General features: G+C 33.2%; 1 protein-coding gene across 3 annotated transcripts in view; it reads right to left on the bottom strand.

Annotated features, from left to right (window-relative positions):
* ELAC2 (elaC ribonuclease Z 2) overlaps window positions 1-18,950 on the bottom strand; it is a 64,138-nt gene that overhangs the window by 34,838 nt on the left and 10,350 nt on the right. For 2 of the 3 annotated variants that reach the window (XM_031965515.1, XM_031965517.1), the window contains 7 exons: window positions 18,594-18,662; window positions 16,383-16,532; window positions 11,259-11,317; window positions 3,215-3,273; window positions 3,040-3,112; window positions 2,108-2,220; window positions 829-927 (listed from right to left, as the gene is read on the bottom strand). In XM_031965515.1, coding sequence (XP_031821375.1) covers window positions 829-927; window positions 2,108-2,220; window positions 3,040-3,112; window positions 3,215-3,273; window positions 11,259-11,317; window positions 16,383-16,532; window positions 18,594-18,662 — 622 coding nt within the window. The remainder of the gene's footprint in view (window positions 1-828; window positions 928-2,107; window positions 2,221-3,039; window positions 3,113-3,214; window positions 3,274-11,258; window positions 11,318-16,382; window positions 16,533-18,593; window positions 18,663-18,950) is intronic. The other variant, XM_031965516.1, reaches the window with a different exon arrangement.

Here is an 18,950-nt window from a genome sequence, read left to right as displayed (position 1 = left end):
TATTAACTTTACCATACAATTAGTACTGTGCTCTCTTTTTACTCCTGTTCCTTAGCTCAATGCTCTCTGGCCTCCTACCCAACAACCAAGAACAAACTCTACAAAACCAAATAAGCCCAACCTCCAAGTTAAAGCAAAACAACAACAGCACAGAGAGATCAACACCACAGCTGGATTGGGGGCTTAGCTTGTGATCTCCAGTGCTGAAAAAGGAGACGTTTTCCTCACTCTACCCAACTTGAGCCTACCTTTCCTCCAACTGTACTCAAATACTATTTGTCCCTGCTCCCCTCCTGATGGACAACCTCTCTTATCAGTGTCTGAACCAGCCTCCAATGTACTGTCCCCTACATGTTCCTCCTTTTGGTTCTGGCCAGGCCCTCACATGGCAGGTCCAACATCCACTTGTTTCTTCTCCTACTCTTGCTTCTCTTTCCTCAGTTCCTACTTGTTTTTGAACCATATGATGGCTCCATCTTTCCACAGGCATTTGACCTTCTTTCTGCCTCCTTCCCTCCTTAACCTAAGTGTAGGCAAATTCACATTATATAATAAATATTTTACATAAAGGGGGTGTATGTGTGTGTGTGTGTGTGTGTGTGTGTGTGTGTATTTACATTAGTTTAAATTCTTGGGTAAATTACTACCACACCACAGAAAGATACAGATCAAATTAAAAAATATATAATTACACATTTTCTATGTGTTATTATATTATTAATTTCTCTAGGCTTGTTTCCAAATCTAAAAAATTAGCTGGTTAGATCAGATTACTGCTCATGTCTCTTACAGCACACAAAAACTACTTAGCTGTGTCTTGCCACATACCTTTCCATCCACTGCTGGTATCTACTATCCTTCAATATTGATTCTGGAGTCATGTGAACAACAACAGCCACATGAGCCTCAGCCTTTTCCTCTTGATACCTGAAATTAATAATACTTAACTGAAAACAGTGTAACATATGTATAGCACTCAAATGGGATTGAAGGTAATCAAATTCCTCTATGGAGAAGTAGCTGATGAATCAATCTTGCTACCTAATACCTAGCAGAGATTTTTGCTATCATAGCATCTAAATATGGTTAACAGAAATGCCAAGTAGAACCCAGGAAGTTTCCCTAAAAAGAACATTGTCTCCTACACAAAATTCTCTTCTGTATACATTGCCTTTTTCCATAAGTTCTCCAACTTTATGATTTTCAAAGAGTTTATCTTAAGTGAATCCCTTCTTTTAAATGAAAACTTGGTGGGTGAGTCCACAAAAACGGTCCAAGAAGGAACAAGTCAATGCTAAAGAGTAGAATAGAAAGTCTACTTTTCTACTTGAACAAATCTAGTAATAATTGTTAATTAGATAATCTGTTCAAGAAACCAGTTCAGAGACCTGGTTTTATTAGATCCATAAATCATTTAAACATCATGCTTTTAACAGGCCAACAACACAAGTGAAATTTATTCTTTGAGTTTCCCCATAGGCAAGTATCAGATTGTAAATCCAAAAAAGGATCTAACAGTTGTTTTAAAATGTCTGTTCTATAGTCAATTTTAGAATTTCTAGTTCACTATAAGAAATAAAAATCTATGGTTTTCTATTACTATTTTAAATACATACCATATACTAAAATCTCAAGTAAAGATGATTATTACCTTACTAATTCTGACAAAGGATTTTTTTTAATCTCAACAGGTATTTGAAAAAGTTCCCTTGTGAATAAGGTTTTAAAAAAAAAAGTTGTTTTTTTTTTCCTTAACTATCTTGGATAATGGATCTCCTGAAACAAAGGCAATTACTTCTATAATTATCAATCCTTAAAAATGTGATGCAGCAGGGTATGATGAATAGACAGTTATCCTTGAAGTCAAAGCCCAGGTTCAAGTACTGTCTATAATGGGAGCTACTCTCTTAATCTCTCAGTGCCCCTGAACTCTGAAGGACACAAGTTGCAGAAAAGTTGTTGATCTTCACAGAAAGTTTCCTCATTAGGAGTCTGATGAAATCACAGGCTGGGTCAAAAAAAAAAAAAAAAAAAAAGCCAATTTGCATTTGGTATTGTGTTAACCCAATGTAGTTTCTCATTCTGCTAAGCCCAGAGATATCCATACCTCCGGAAGGTGTCATTTTCACAGATCGGCTCTACAAATCCCTGGTCAGGACACTCCACCACTATAAAAACAGAGCCAGGATCTGGAGGACCGCAAACCTCCTCTGGCAAAATCTATAAAATAACAATAAAACAACAACAACAACAAGTGGAATTTGGTTTGAAAATGTTTGAAGAAGAAATAAGAACTGATATACAACCCTCAAAAGCCAACAATCAAAAATCTTCAACTCACCTTCCATGATACTATTAAAAACACCCTCGTCTAACATCCTAGTTGTAGAGTTTAGAAATACTTCAGTTGAGATACACAAGAAAATAAAATTAGCTTCATGAACAATCATCCTTTATTCTATAAAGATCTACGTGTTTTCTCTATTAAGTTTGTAAATCTTTTCTACCTATCTAGTAGCTTAATCCTAAAAGTATCAACAATTTACAACTATTATATTTGAAGAGTTTGAAGCTTAGAGCTTAGTAGGGCTCAGATGGCTGCATTTCTTTGGAGTCTTTATATTTCTGACCTTTCAAGTAAGTTTTATGTAACTATACCTTTATATACCTAATCCCATCTGCAGCAACTTCCCACTTGCCTGGAAATCTCCACCCCAGAATATGGATCTAGAATTTTAATTCCTCAGGCAAAATGTAATTTCACTAGAAGTACTTATGAGCAGATGACTAGATATCTACCCAATTAAAACTTCTATTCAACTCTACTAAAAATGAGGGAGGAAAAATAATTCAACCAATAAATACTTAATAAAACACCTGTAGTATATTAACCCCAACTGGTCACAGATGGGTGATTGGTAACAAAAATATAAATAACATATTCTTTTATATCACAGGGCTGAGTGATAAAAATGTGAACTATCCAAACTGACCATAAATAAGGTCTTTGCCTAGAGCTCATAAAATCCCAAGCCTTACCTTTCTTCCTTCATATGTGACACTTTTTCCAGCCTTCACAGCAGCAATTATAGGTGCAATGGCAGATGTACCACTAAAGATAAAAAACAAAACTTCCATGTTAGATCTAGTTAGTTCTACAAGTAAATGCCCAGAATATGCTCCCCATGTCATCTGCCTCCCCACCCCTACTTACACTGGAAGCCCCAACTCTTTTGCTTTAAGCGCCAAAAAATTTCCTTGTTTCATGTGAAGCTGCAAATAAAAGATGAATATGAAAAATGAAAAACCAGGAAGATATGCTTTTAATCAATTGTTAGAAAAAATTCCAGTCTTGGAATATAGAACATATACTCTTTTTTTTTTTTAATTCAGAGAAATAAATGTTTTAATTTTATAAGTCATTAAATTTAGCCTGAGAATAGTAACAAGAAGTATAGCAAACTTCAAAACCCATTTCTCATCCTTCCCCAGATCTCTTCCTTGCCCCCAGGAAATAATATAAACAAGTCTAGAAAACATATCAGAACATAAAAATATTAGGAACTGGGAGGAAAGAAGGAAGGAAAGAGTCTGCAGATGAGGGGGACAGAGTCTGGCCAGGAGTAGAACATTCCAGTACAGAGAGAAGTTGTAGATTTTACACTGATATAGCATAAAGATTAAACTTAGGATAAACACATGCCAAACAGCAACTCTATCTCAGTTTTGGATCGTAGATGCAGGGTAAATTGAGGAGGGAAATCTGAATCTAGGAATAGCATTCAAGGGTGAGAAACAGTTATGGGGAGTAGGTGGTGTAATGAACAACTAAACAAGCAAATCAGAAGAAAGCAGCAACTCTGAAGCTCAGATCCCAGAAAAAGAGTGGAGTCTCAGTTTTAGCTTACATCACTCTCAGTTCTGCAAAGGAGTAACCAGGGATGGAATCCCAAACCAAAGTTAACTATAGTTATGTCACTCTGGGCAGAGCTGTACTATTTTAGATTTGTTGATCTTTAAAAAAAGAATTGAAATAGAAGGGAAAATACGAATACACTAAAAAGGGGGATGGAGAGAAAAATTGAAGAAAATTATCTTACATAATTGGGATACACAAGCAGAAGTCTACACAAACAAGAAGGAAAGGATGGAGGAAGCAGATGACATTTGAACTTCACTTTCATTTGAACTGGTCAGAGAAGGAAAGCACACGTGCACATGTGCATACACATACACAAACACAGTTGAGTATAGAAATGCATTTCACTCAACATGGAAAGAAGAAAAGGGAGAATAAGAGGAAAGGGAGATTAAGGAAGGAATCTGTCCTATGCAAAACAAATTCCAAATAAGAATGTACAAAAATATTTAGAGCTCTTTTTGAACTAGCAAGGAATTGGAAAGTGAGAGGACTCCCATAAATTGGGGAATGTATATGAGATTGGATATTCTTGTGTTAGAAGAAATGATGAGGGTTTAGTATGAATTGATGTAGTGAAGTAAACAGAATCAGGACAATAATTTATATGACAATAACATTAAGTCTAATGACCAACCATGATCCCTGAAGATTTACGACAAATATAACACCCACTTCCTGATAAATATGACTCAGAATGCAACATGTTGAGAAGAGTTGGGGAGAAACATGATTAATGTGGAATGTGTTTTCTTTTATCAAATGGGATAGGAGAGAGGAGGTGGAAAAGAAATAGGGGCCTATTTTTCTATTTTGGAAAAAAAAATTTTTTTTAAGTCTCAAAATGTTAGTTAATAGATTTTGATTTCTTTTTCCAAAAGCGCTTTACTCTCTCACAAAAATTAATACTTAGGTTATTTTACTTAGCAAATCTACACAAAGCTATGCAATCACTGAGACAGAAATCATTTCCAGTTCATAAGAATAATCAGATGTTAGGAGATAACTTTTGTCGTTATGAAATTCAATATTCAAAGAATCAAATTTATGCTTTAGAGATGTCTATCCATAAATGTTTAGCAATCTAGCAATTCTTTTTTATATAAAACATAACTGAAAACTAATTTTCCTAGATTTTAGCAAACTTCTGCTAATATCTCATAATCTTATGAAAAAGGAAAGATGAATTATCAGATATCATTATGTAGACTTGAAACTAACTGTATGTATACACCAAGAACAACATTAATGGTCCAATTAATGCTAACTTGGCAGGAAGTTTATAGAACCCAAAAGACTTATGCTTGATCCTTGTGTCTTCTTTAATCAATAACTTAAAGGAAGAGGTGATGCAACTTATAAAATTAAAAAAAAAAATAGCTAATATTTACATAGCATTTTTTAATGTGCAAGGCACTATGCCAAGTCTCTTACAATTATTATGTCATTTCTTCCTTACAACACTATAACACCTACCTATCTCTGTATTACCCAAAATAAGAAATGATAGCTGACATGCTGGAGACAAGAGTCTTGATCCAAAAGGATCTTGACAAACTGGCACATCACAATGAATCTAACATAAAATTAAATAAGGATAAACATCAAGTCACCCAAGTTCTCTTGTGTTAAAAAAAAATAAACTTCTTAAGACCAAGAACAGGAAAAATTCCATCAGACAGAAGTTTGAAAAAAAACCTTTCAATCTCAATATGTTAATTAAGAAAGCTAATTTGATTTTGAACTATATGCAGAGATGGAGCTTCCAGTGAATAGTCTCTTTTTGTTCTGCCCTGGTGAGACCACAACGATAATATATTTAGTTGTGGGCCCAGTGATTAAGAAAGGCAGTGAAAAACTATAGATCATCCTGAAAAAAGCAACCAGGAAGGGGAAGAGGCATACATCCTCTAACAGAAGACTAGTTGAAGAAACTGGTTAAATTTAACTTGGGGAAAAAATAGAAGGTTCGAATGGGACACTATGTTTATTTGATGTGTTATCATGCAGAATTGGGCACAGACTTTAGTCTACTGGCCCTCAGAAGTAAAAAGTAAGGAAGGATTGAAGCTACACAATACAGATCACTTCCTAATAATTAAAAGACACCCCAAAATGGAAAATGGCAAGTCTGTTTTTTTAAAAGTCTAAAAGGCTTGACAACTCATGCATATATTTCCCAGAATGCACAAATAATTACAACTAAGTTAGGTACAATATTTCCAAAACAAATACAGTTGGAAACTAGCAAACTAGACTAGAGGAGATGAGTATCTAAAAGTATGCACCATGAGAAAAATCTATTTGAGAGACAATTTTAAGTAGATATCAGAGTTCAAAGAGCTATTTTTAAGAGCCATTCTGCATAGATTCAGTACAAATCTGTACTCAAAGATTTTACTTCAAATGCTGGCTTAGACAACCTTGGACAAATCAACTTATATCTGTGAGCTTCTGCTCTTCAACTATAAAATGAGGGGTCTGACCACAGGACCTCCAAGGTTCATTCCATCTGTGATCCTATATTATTAACTACATGGTTCAAAAGGTCCTAAAGACATAAGCTGTGGTAGCTGCTGTTCACACTGGTGAGAAAGTTAATCAATTGACAAGATAAAGGGTTCAGGATATTCTGTTTAAAAGTCAAGGAAGGAGGTTGAGCCAAGATGGTGAAGAACAGTCTGGGACTCAGTTGCGTTCTCCCAACAAGAATGGAGGGAGGATGATAGAAAAGAGGAAGTGTGTCAGAAGCAAAACATTTTGAGGGTGAAAGGAAAGAGAGAATAGAATACAAAAGGGGAAAAGATAATAGTAAAATAGTAAAAAAGGATTTTGAAGAAAGTTTCTCTGAGGAAAGTTTCATTTCTCAAATGTTCAGAGAACTGAGTCAAATTTATTAAAAAAAAAAAAAAAAGTCATTCCTCAATTTATAAATGAACAAAAGATATGATCTATGCCCAAAGGGTTTAACCTTACAATAGCACTACTAGGCATGAATTCCTAAAGAGATTTTTAAAAAAAGAAAAAAGGAAAAGGACTTATATGTATAAAAATATTTATAGCTCTCTTTTCAGGGCAAAGAATTAGAAATTGAGGGGATGCTCATCAACTGGGGAATGGCTGAATAAACTGTGGTATGTGATAATAATGGAACAATATTGTTTTTTTTAGAAAATGATGAGCAGGAAGCTCTCAGAAAAAGCTGGAAAATCCACCATGAAATGTACTACACAAAGTAATAGCAATGCTGTGTGAATGACTTTGTTATTCTCAGCAACACAATAATTCAAGACTACTCTGAAGGAATTATAATGAAAAAATGCTATCCACACTCAAAGAAAGAACAAACTAGTCTGAATACATACTGAAGCATACTTTTCATAACATGACTTTTATGGAAATGCTTTATATAGCTTCACATATGTGAGGTAAGATAAGAAGGAAGAGAGAGAATCTGGAACTCAAAACTTTTAAAAAATAAAAAAAAATTGTTTTACATATAAGGGGGAAATTAAAATATTAAATAAATAAAATAATTAGAAAAATTAGAATTGGGTAAATTGAAGTTAACAATTCGAGAATCAAAAAACAATAAAATAAAGTTTAAAATTGAAAAAATAAATGTTAAGTAAGTTACGGAATGAATGAAATAGCTTGTTGAAAAAACAACTAATTTGGAAAACAAATACAGGAGAGAACTATTTAAGAACTTTTTTTAGAACTATTGAAGTACCTGAAAGTCATGATCCAAACAGGGTCCTTGACATGAAATTACTAAAGGAAACTACCCTAATATCTTAGATCCTGAGGGTAAAACAGAAATTGAAAGAATCCACAGATCATTTCCTAAAAGAAATGTAAAAGAAATTTCCTAAAAAAAAAGAAAAAAAAAAAAAATGAGGGAATATTATAGCTAAATTCTAGAGCACCTAGGTCAAGAAGAAAATACTACAAACAGTCACCAAAGATATATAATTAAATATCATGGAGCCAGAATAAAGATCAAACAAGCTTTAGCAGCTTCCACATAAAAAGGAATAGAAGGCATGGAACAGAATATTTAAGAAAACAAAGGAGATAGGATTACGACCAAGAATACCTACTCAGCAAAACTAAGTATAATTCTTTAGGTGAAAAAAAAAAATTGGAAATTTAATGAAATAGAGGGCTTCCAAGCATTCCTTATGAAAAAAATCAAAGATGAATAGAAAATATGACATTCAAACAGAACACTCATGAGAAGCATAAGAGACTCAGTAAAGTTGAACCATTTACATTAAAATCCTAAAAACTTTATCAAAATAGGGCAGAGTTAGAAGAAGTCTACATAAGGAACAGGTGTGACTCAATTATGTTGGGATGATGTCATAAAACAAAAAATGAACACATGAGAAAGAGGGATTTGGAATAAGGTGGGAAGAAAGATTTGGAATGGGAAAAGTTTTCTCACATAAAAGAGGTGTGCATGGAAGTTTTTATAGTGGAGGGGGGAAATGGGAAGGGATTGGTTGGGAATGTCTGGACCTTACTCTCATCAAAATTGGTTCCAAGAGTTAAGAAAATATATATACACAGAGCTGGTTATAGAAATCTATCTTACACAATAGATATGAAATATCGAGGTGAGGAAGAGAGAGAATAATAAAAGGAAGGATAGATTAAGAAAGATTAGTCAGAAGCAAAATACTTTTCTAAAGAGACAGGATTTTTTTTTTTTTTTAAAAAGAAAAGAAATAAGAACAAATAAGAAAACAGGGTGGAGGAAAATAGTCACTTAGTCATCATAATTGCAAATGGATGAGCTCACCAATAAAACAGAAGCAGGTAGCAAAATGATCAGAAACCAGAATCTTAACAACATTATTTATAAGATACATGCTTAAAATAAAACACACACTTAGTTAAACTAATGTCCAACAGCAGAATCTATAATGCGTCAGCAGAAGTAAAAAAGGCAGGATTAATAACCGTGACCTTAGTCAAAGACAAAGTCCTAATAAAGAGTGATAATAAGGGAAACTAAATTTTGCTAAAAGATATCAACAATCTCAAATGCAGATGGTATCACTCTGATGGTAGAAAATGAAACAGAGTTAAGACACCTTTTTATGAGAATAAAAGAGGAAAATGCAAAAGCCAGTTTAACATTTAACATCAAAAAAAACCCTAAAATCTTGGCAAGTGGACCCATCACTGCCTGGCAGATGAAGGAAGAAGAAATGGAAGCAGTGATAGAGTTTATATTCTTGGGTTCAAAGTTCACTGGACAGTGACTGAAGACATGCTAAAAAGCAGAGATACCACCTTGCTGGTAAAAGTCTTTATAGCCAAAGATATGGATTTCAGTAGCAACATATGACCATTAGAGTTAAGAAAAGCTGAGCACCACAAAATCACCTTTCAAATTGTGATACTAAAGATTTTTGAGAGTCCCTTGGACAGCAGGAGATCAAATCAGTCAACGGTTAAAGAAATTAATTCAGGACATCCACTGGAAGGTCAAATTCTAAAGCTAAAGTTTAGGTGTTTTGACTATATAATAAGAAGACAGGAAACACTTGAGAAAGACTCTGATGTTAGGAAAGATTAATGGCAAAAGGAAAAGGGAATGGAAGAGGATGAAATGGATAGACAGTGTCAAACTTGGATAGACTTTGAGAGACAGTGAAGGATAAGAGCCTGGCGTGTTATGATCTATGGCAGGGATCCTCAAACTTTTTAAATAGGGGGCCAATTCACTGTCCCTCAGACTGTTGGAGGGCTGGACTATAGTTAAAAATAAAAAACTTTGTTTTGTGGGCCTTTAAATAAAGAAATTTCATAGCCCTGGGTGAGAGGGATAATCATCCTCAGCTGATGCATCTAGCCCACGGGCTGTAGTTTGAGGACCCCTGGACTCTATGGGGTCATGAAGAGCTAGCTGGACACAACTGAACTACAACCACCACCATCACAGACAATAAAGTAACATCAAAAAATTTTACAACACATTCTTTTGATAAGGCCTCATTTCTCAAAAGGAAACTGAGTCAAATTTGTAAAAAAAAAAAAGAGTCATTCCCCAATTGACAAATGGTCAAAGAATATGAAACGGCAGTTTCAGAAGAAGAAATAAAATATCTATAGTCATATGAAAAAGTGTTCTAAATCATGACTGATTAAAGAAAGACAAATTAAAACAAATTTGAGGTACCACCTCATATCTAGAAAAAATGCTGGAAGGGATGAGGGAAAATAGGTATGCTAATGAACTGTTGGTGGAATTGTGAACTGCTATAGCCATCCTGGGGAACAATTTAGAATTATTTGCAGAGGACTATAAAACTGTGCATATCCTCTGAGCCAGCATAACCACTATTAGGACTGTATCTCAATGAGATTAAAGAAAAAAAGAAAAGGTCCCGTATGTATAAAAACACTGATTTAGTGGTGACAAAGAATTCATCAATTAGGAAATGATGAACAAGTTGTGGTATGTGATTGTGATGAAGTACTATTATAAGAACTAAAAAGAAAAGTGGTTTCAGAAAAAAAAGTGCAAAATTTCTATGAACTGATGCAAAATAAGGTAAGAAGAACCAGGAGATGATTTATTGTGTATGGTTAAAGCACTGCTGTAATGAAGATCAACTGTGAAAGATTTGGCCATTCTGATCAATATAAATCTAACACAATTCCAAAAGATTCATGATGAAAAAATGCTCTCCACCTCCAGAGTTAGAGAACTAATAAATTCTGAATGCAAACTGAAATATGATTTTCTCATTTTCTTGTTTTTTTTTTAATTTTTTTGATGACATGACAAATATGGAAATACATTTTACATGATTCCACATTTATAAATGAATGAGTAGGAAAGGGATGGGATTTGGGATTGGGATTGGAACTCAAAACTTAAATAATAATTTTTTGGGGGAAAGTCAGGGTAGTAATATTACATGCCTATTATTTTAAATTCTTAGTCGTTATTAGATTCCTAGGTTCTTAGATCCTCAGGCTAATCCCTAGAACCAAACAACACTGATAACACTGTTTATAAAGAAAAACTGTATTCTGTAGGATTAAAATTATAAGACTTGCAGAACTAAAAGAAAAGGTTCTAATGGAGCTTTTTATGTTCTCTTATGTTCTTAAAGTTTTTGAGGGCATTTGTTTTCTTTTTCTCCTAAAATTGTTTGCAAGTCTTTTTCATCAAATTATTGAGGGGAAAAAATGTGCTAGGTACTAATGAATCTCAAACATATCAACATCATAACTACCATCTAGTAAGAATCTGAGTAGGAATTTCATTTATAGTTACTAGAGTTCAAAAAGTCTCTCTGAATAAAATAGAATTTACCTTACAGATGAAAGCTACCACCAAAGACGGGTCTCTGCCTTTTATTTTCCAACTGTCATCTAAAGAAAAAAAAATCAAATATTAAACAGAGAACACAGCATGCCATCTGCTCAACTAAAGGCAAGTACCCTGGATGAGTAAGATTCACTACATGGCCCATGAAATTTATTATTAGTCTAAAGATAGAAGAATTGATGCTTATTATAATTCCTTTTTGTCCCATCTATTACCTGTATATTATTGTGGCTAGAGAAAGAAGTCAATAAATGTATTTTTGGAAAAGCAAATAAATGAAAGACATGAAACATCAACATGAGTTAAAGATTTTAGGCTGAGGTGACTAGAGTCAACAGTGATGCTTTTAAAAGAAACAGGAATGTTGGGAGGGCAAGTTGGTTTTGAAGGGAAGATATATTTTGTTTCAACTAAAATTGCCTAGACTTCAAAGGGAAAAAAATGTCTAATACACATTTTGAAATTTGGAGACAGGCTCTCATTAGAGCTATAAATATGAGTTAAGAGGGTAAATGTAAGCAGTACTTAGAAAACTTGAAAATGAATGACTCTTCCAAGGAAAATATCTAATACTTTAGAATTTTTAAATAAAGAGTATTTTGCTTTTTCCATTCATTTTCTTTTTTTTTTTTTTCTCCTTAAACCAGTGCTAACATATTGTAAGGCTTGCTTCAAGGCTTGCTTGAAGGTCACTGAGGGAACAAGGAGACAAAAGTTTTGGGTTTGGGTGTTCTGGCAGAATACCCTAGGGGCAGAGATGAAAGGAAAAGGAAGTGACAGAGTATTTTTCAAAATGACAACAGTAACACAGAGTAAGATTACTCAAACAAAGAAGCAGTATGAACTTTAATCTTACTGAAAAAAGGTAAGTCTAAATAATATACTGACAAGTTCTGGGACTGGTAAATTAAGGATCTAGGAAGATTCAACACTTGTACCTGGGGATAATCTAACTTCCATAATAAGTAAGATTTGTCTCCTGATAGTGGCAAATTCCTCCTCTCCACATGTCTTTGATTAAAGTAAAGAAGCCAAAGCTAATCAAGAAATAGAAAGCAGAATATGAGAAAAGGATTGATTTTGGAGAAAACAAGTAGTAGAGATTGGATCCTTTAGGTAACTTTTTATTGTTGTTCAGTCATCCCAATTCCTCTGACCCCATTTTTTGAGGGTAAAGGCACTGGTGTGATTTGCCATTTCTTTTCTAGCTCATTTTATAGATGACAAAACCAAGACAAACAGAGTTAAGCTACCTGCCTTGGGTCATACAACTAATAAAGTATCTAAGGCCAACTTTGAACTTAGATTAAGTCTTTCTGACTCCTGGTCTGGTGGTACTGCATCACCTATCTGCTCATAAGTAACTAGTGCTAATTTGTTTTAATTAAAAAAATGATAATAAAACAGATGTAACAGAAAGCAAAATCATATCACAAAATGGATCAAAAAAACTAATAATTAATAAAAAATACACTTAAATAACAAGGAATGTAATAAATTATATTATGCTCAACACAAAAAAGCAGGCACATCAATTTCTGTAGCAATTTATATAGCAAAGCACTGATAATGATGGAGAGAAAACAACAATTTGTTTAAATTGGTATTAAATAGGTACAAAATGTCAAAGTGTCTGAACACTTTAGGAGATAATAAAAATAGACAACAAATTAGTGACAAATGTATGAAGCATGAATAGAAAAGAAAATGTTTAGATCAACTTTTATGGAGAGTTAAGGCTGGAAATAAATTAGGAGGTATGAAATGATTGGTTGGTTTAGTACACTGGTAGGAATAATCCAGGCTTAAAAAAGTAGTGAGGGACTAGAAACATTAAAAGTAGTGATAAGGGAAAAGAAGAGGTAAACAAAATGTGATGAATAAGGAGAAATAAAATGACAGAATGTAGCATCAACATAGATGTTGAAATCAAACCACCCAGTCCAGCTAAAGAAACTATGCAAGACATCAACGAACTTACAAAGGAAAAAAACCACAAAATTTCTGGTCCTTCTGCCCCCAATAGATTCAGAAGTGAATTCAATAAAATAGTTAAGAATCAAATATGCCCTATGAAACTGCTGAATAACCTATAAGTATGTCATGTTCCATTATCATAGAGCTACCAAGTGCATGATCTGAACAAAACATCATCCTTTTAAAATTTTCTACTTTTTGTGTATGTTTTGTAATGTACCCAGTATATTAGAATAATAGTATATAATTGATACCTATTAGGTATTATAAATTTATTTTACTAATGGAGTGCACATACAAAAAGTTTGAAGAGCAGTGCTCTAACCATTTCAGTCTTCACTTACCTTAAAGCACATTAATGTGCTTTAAGGACTGTTTCATCCATGGCTCTCTTCAACAATGAGATGATTGAAATCAATTCCAATTGTTCAATGATGAAGAGAGCCATCTACACCCAGAGAGAGGACTGTGGGAACTGACTGTGGTTCACAACATAGCATTTTCACTCTTTTTGTTGTTGTTTACTTGCATTTTATTTTGCTTCTCTTTTTTTCTTGTATGGCATAATAATTGTATAAATATGTATATATATTTGATTTAACATGTAATTTTACATTTTTAACATATTTTGCACTATTTGCATCTAGGGGAGGGTGTGGGAGATGAGGAGAGAAAACTGGAACACAGGGTTTTTGCAAGGGCTAATATTGAAGAATTGTCTATGCATATATTTTGAAAAATAAAAAGCTTTAATAAAAAAAAAAATGAGAGTTTCATCAATAGGGAACCACTAAGTGTAGAATTTTATAACCTCAATTTTTCAGTCTTCTTGAAAAATTTTAGAGAAATTAAGAATCCTCCTAATTTATACCATTACACATTATGTGTGTGTGTTTATATAAATAAAATGTGTGTGTGTATACACATAAATATGTGTACATATACACACACATGTAGCAAAGAATCTTCTGAAACAAACTTTTTGGGGGAAAGGAGGACACAATTGGGATTAAGTGACTTGTCCAGGTTCACATAGCTAGTAAGTGCTAAGTGTCAGGGGCAGGATTTGAATTCAGGTCCTCCTTCCTAACTTCAGGGCCAGTACTCTATCCATCATGCCATCTAGGAGCCCCTTATGAAACAAACTTGATCAGCTTCATTCCAATCAATCAATATCTATAAGCATGAGCAAATGAATTTTTACTTAGTAGACAAATTTTAGGGAACTACTTGAGCATACATAAATAACTCATTCAGAGCAACATGTATAAACATGTTATCCTTTGTTTTTTTGAAGAGGACCAATGACACAGGGTGCTATCTCAATTTGTGCATGGATGTGACATTTAAATAAGGCAGAGTTGCACAAAGTCATCAGCCTTACTCTCTCCTTCAGAAAATTCAGAACCCTATTTTGTGATGTGCCCAAGTTAATAATAAAAAAGTGGCAGGAAGAGTATATCAACCTAGTGTAGTATATTTTCTACTACCTCACAATGCTGCTTTAAATTGAAATTTTAATTCCATACTGTCTATTAATCACTACTGTTTCATGTATGTTTTTACTTCTTAAGAACTGTAAAATTTACATCATCTTTCGCCTTTCCCTAGCACCTGTTAAACAGTATTACAGCAAAGTATTTTTTTCTTCTCAGTATTTAGAAATGATACATATACTGTGCATATACAACCTCTAGACAATATTATATTGTTGACAATCTCTTTTTTTCTTTGTTTGAAAAGACAACTTCAAAGACCCTTGCTGAAGTATTATTAGGTAATCAGGTAAAGAATATCTTATTAACCCAAAAACATTTGAGCAACACTAATAGGTGGTTTCATTAGTGCAAATAATATTTGAAATACTTAAAATACCCAATGGTTTGAATATTGTGAATGTGAAATCTGTTGAATAGCAAGAAAAGCAGCATAGCAAATGTAGCTTTATAAACATTCCAAACACAAAATAGCAAGCAATTTCTATTTGAATGGGAGTTTGTGCATGATACAAAGCAGAAAGTGATAGCTAAAAAACTGGATGGCCAATTAGCTAAAAAGATCTAGAAGCAAAATATCTTAAGATGAAATTTAGTAGAAATTTGTATATATTATATATACAGATTGGTTAAAATACTTCAATTCCATTAAGATAAAATAATTTGTAGCTCAGTAGTTTTAAAAAGAAATGATAATTTTAGCGATCTTAATGCTCAATGAGTCAACAATATGAGACGACAGTCAAAAACGAGACTATTTTAAGTGGCCTAACATCCAAAATGAAAGAAGATAGCTCACTGTGCTTTGCCTTAATGAGGCTATATTTGTTATTCAATTCTGGATATCATATTTTAGAATGTACATTCAGAACGTGGATCCTGTTCAGGAGGGTGGCCAAGATTATAAGAATATAACTACTAAAGCATATCATACAATATATATGATATATGTTTAATCTAGAGAAATAATTTAAATAAAAATGTAATAGTTGTTAATTATCTAAAAAATAGTCATATAGAATAAAGTTCAAATTTATTTTATATGGTCCAGAGGAAATAGTTGGAGGAACAAATCAAAGTTTTAGTAAATTAAACTTTGACTAGAATTTTAAAAAAATTCACCTCAAAATTAAGGCCACTAAAAATAGAACAAGTTGCTTCTAGAGCCTGAATGACCCAAGACTGCTGGAAGTCTTGATTTCTGTTCAAATAAACATTATTAAACAATTTCTATCCTTTACAGCTCAGATTCTACAGGAATACCAATTATTTTTGAGCTTAGCACAGTATTTTAAAGATAAATATTTAATCTGGCACAGGAAAAAAAACACCCAACAACCCTGAATTCATAGTTTATAAAATATCATTAGTATGAATTGAAAAATATAGTCTACCTAATTTGAACTAAAAATCAGTCTCAGGTTTTCAAGGCTAAAAAAGTAGCTGTAAAAGCAGAAATGTATGATGTCCTTTGAAATAAGTTGATATCTAAACTACAAGGATAATGTAAGCCAAGAATTCTTCTGTTAATTCTTTTCCCTGTATCAATTCAAGAAAAATCTAGTTTATCAACACTTTTCAAAATTAATTTGACGTTAAGATTATATTAGCAAAGGAAAAATACAAACCATCCTACCTATGTCCTTTGGAGAATCATTTCCATCACTACCTGAAAGTTGCTGTTCACTTTTAAAAGATTCAAGGTTGGCCAGATAGTTTGGACTTAACCTGGTGGGAGACTTTCTGGAATGCTGAGATAACTGATAATCACTTGCAACCCATTTGCCTGGATAGAGAGCAAGCAACTTTAGTTAAACATCAAAAAAAATAGAAACCCCACCTTCAAAGCAGAGATACTTCTAAGCTAGTAAGAGGAACATGCTCAAAAGTAGTAAAATTATGCCTTTTATAAACTTGTAAAATGAGATTATTTCTACTGCAATATAGTTTCCTGGGACGAACTGCTCTAGCATTACAGAAAACACCAGAGCACAAATAAGTTTTTCTACCTCAAAGACCCCTTCCATATGTTCACGGCATCTAGAGATGAAAGGGACTTCAGAATTCACCTAGTACAATACCCCACATTTTATACATAAGAAACTGGGATGCAGTGGGGAAGTGATTCAGCTAAGACCACACTAGTTATTTAGATCTTGAATTCAGATGCTCTGACTTCCAAATGTGAATATTATATAGGAATATAACTTAACTGTGCCATGCTACCTCTCATGGACCTATGTGAAAGATTTTATATGGTGTCATAACTGACAACCTTTTAAAGTTTTTTTCCCTGAATACTATTCAGGGAAATTCAACACAATTCAACACAAAAAATATATAGCACAGAATGCTGATTTCTCATTTTAATATTTCTAAGACCTGTGATTTCAGTGGTGGGAATGAATACTCCTTTCCACTGAGAGATAATAATATTCTACGAATAGTATTTCACTGAGGTGCTATAGTCAATCTGACAATGAATATACTTGATTTAGCTACAGTGGTACATTAACAGGCATGCAGTTCTTAATCAGTTTTTTAGCCTGATAGAAGCTACCTACACCTGTGCTTTATTAAGATCTCTTTCTAAAAGCCCAGGGCTTTATACTATACTATAATGGGAATCAAAGGAGGACTTCAGTGGAAGAACACTTTCTGCCTAATAGGGCCATTGTGAAGAAAAAGTTGTAAACATTAAAATCCCATATAAAAGTAGCATATAAGCTAACTTTTAGTTGTAAATTAAATTAGTTGTAATATGGCTTAAATTAAGTTCAACTAGGCAAAAAACAGTGTGGTCTATCTTGCTGAGATAGCAGAAATAACTGTTCAGCTTTTTTTTTTTAGTTTTTTCTTATCACCAAAGAACTCATGAAATTTTTTAAAATAAAAAAAAATTTCATCCAACTATTTCTATTTTCTTTACCATATGGGTTAAAAAAAAATGCACTGCATCAATTAAAGCTTGTTCCTAAAATGATCAAGGTATTCTTAAATCCAAGTCATTTTAAATGTTAAGGTTGGAAATGACACTATTACTGTCAGATAAAATAGCTACTAGCTCCACAAATCCTGCTTTCTTACACAATTTTTTCTTCCCCTTTTGTTCCAACTTTTTACTGTCAGGACATTCTCCATACTGTCCCCAAAACACCAATGCTTTGGCTTATGCTATTCTTTCCACTTAAAATATCATCCCTTCCGTACTATGTTTCATGGAGCTTTTCCTAAATGTTCAAGCTCTGATACAGTAGAGTGTAAAGAACACTAGATTTAGTATCAAAGACCTGGATTCAAATTTGGGTTCTATTTTTTATGACCTATATGACTGTGGCAAGACACTTTATCTTTCTAGATTTTTTTTTAACCTAATAACAGTGGATTAGATAAATTTTAACCACATAAAATCACAGAAAACTAATGATAGAAGGTTCTTCAAAGATGGCTTTAAAAAGGAAATGAAACACAGAGAGATGAAGTCATTAGTCCAATCAGCAAAAGCAGAATTTGAACACAAGTCCTTTAACTCCAAATCAGCTTAAACTTCTCAAGTTCTCCATCCTATCATCTTTTTTCTTCTAATTCCTCTAGTCTAATCAACATACGATACAATTTAAATGTTAGGGTAGCCATGTCTGTTCTTACCTGAAATGCAAATTGCCATGCCCTATGCTTTTATATTCTCCACAACATCCCATGGGTATAATGTAGGAATTCAGAGGAAATGCTGTATATATGTATACGTATATTGACTGACTGAATGGAATAATTTAATTTTCATCCAAATTGCCCTTCGCCAGAAAACCACACACTCTTGTACCAATAAGTTAAACACCATACTCACTTTGTATAGGCAACTGAAAAACTGTCATGGTCTCATCTTTGTATTCTGGAGCAGAATAAGGTCGTACAGCTATGTGACATTGAACAACAACAAAAAAAAAAAATTAGTATATTCACAGAGGAAATGAAATAAGATTAGGCTATAAAATAATTCTCTTTATTATAGATAAAAATTTGTGTTCCTTACTTTTCTAGACCTTTTATTCACAAATTAAGTAGGGAAATTCACTCTTCCAATCCAAATATGCAATTTACAATTTTAGTCTTGGGGTATTGAGATGATAAGTCTAGGACCACTCAATCAATATGTTCATTCACATCACTATGAAGCAAAGCATTCTAACAGTTTTTAAAGAGA

Source organism: Sarcophilus harrisii, chromosome 4 (assembly GCF_902635505.1).
Source record: "Sarcophilus harrisii chromosome 4, mSarHar1.11, whole genome shotgun sequence".
Classification (NCBI taxonomy): Eukaryota; Metazoa; Chordata; class Mammalia; order Dasyuromorphia; family Dasyuridae; genus Sarcophilus; species Sarcophilus harrisii.
The sequence above is the reverse complement of the archived record's forward strand: the minus strand, read 5'-3'. Positions and strand labels throughout refer to the sequence as shown.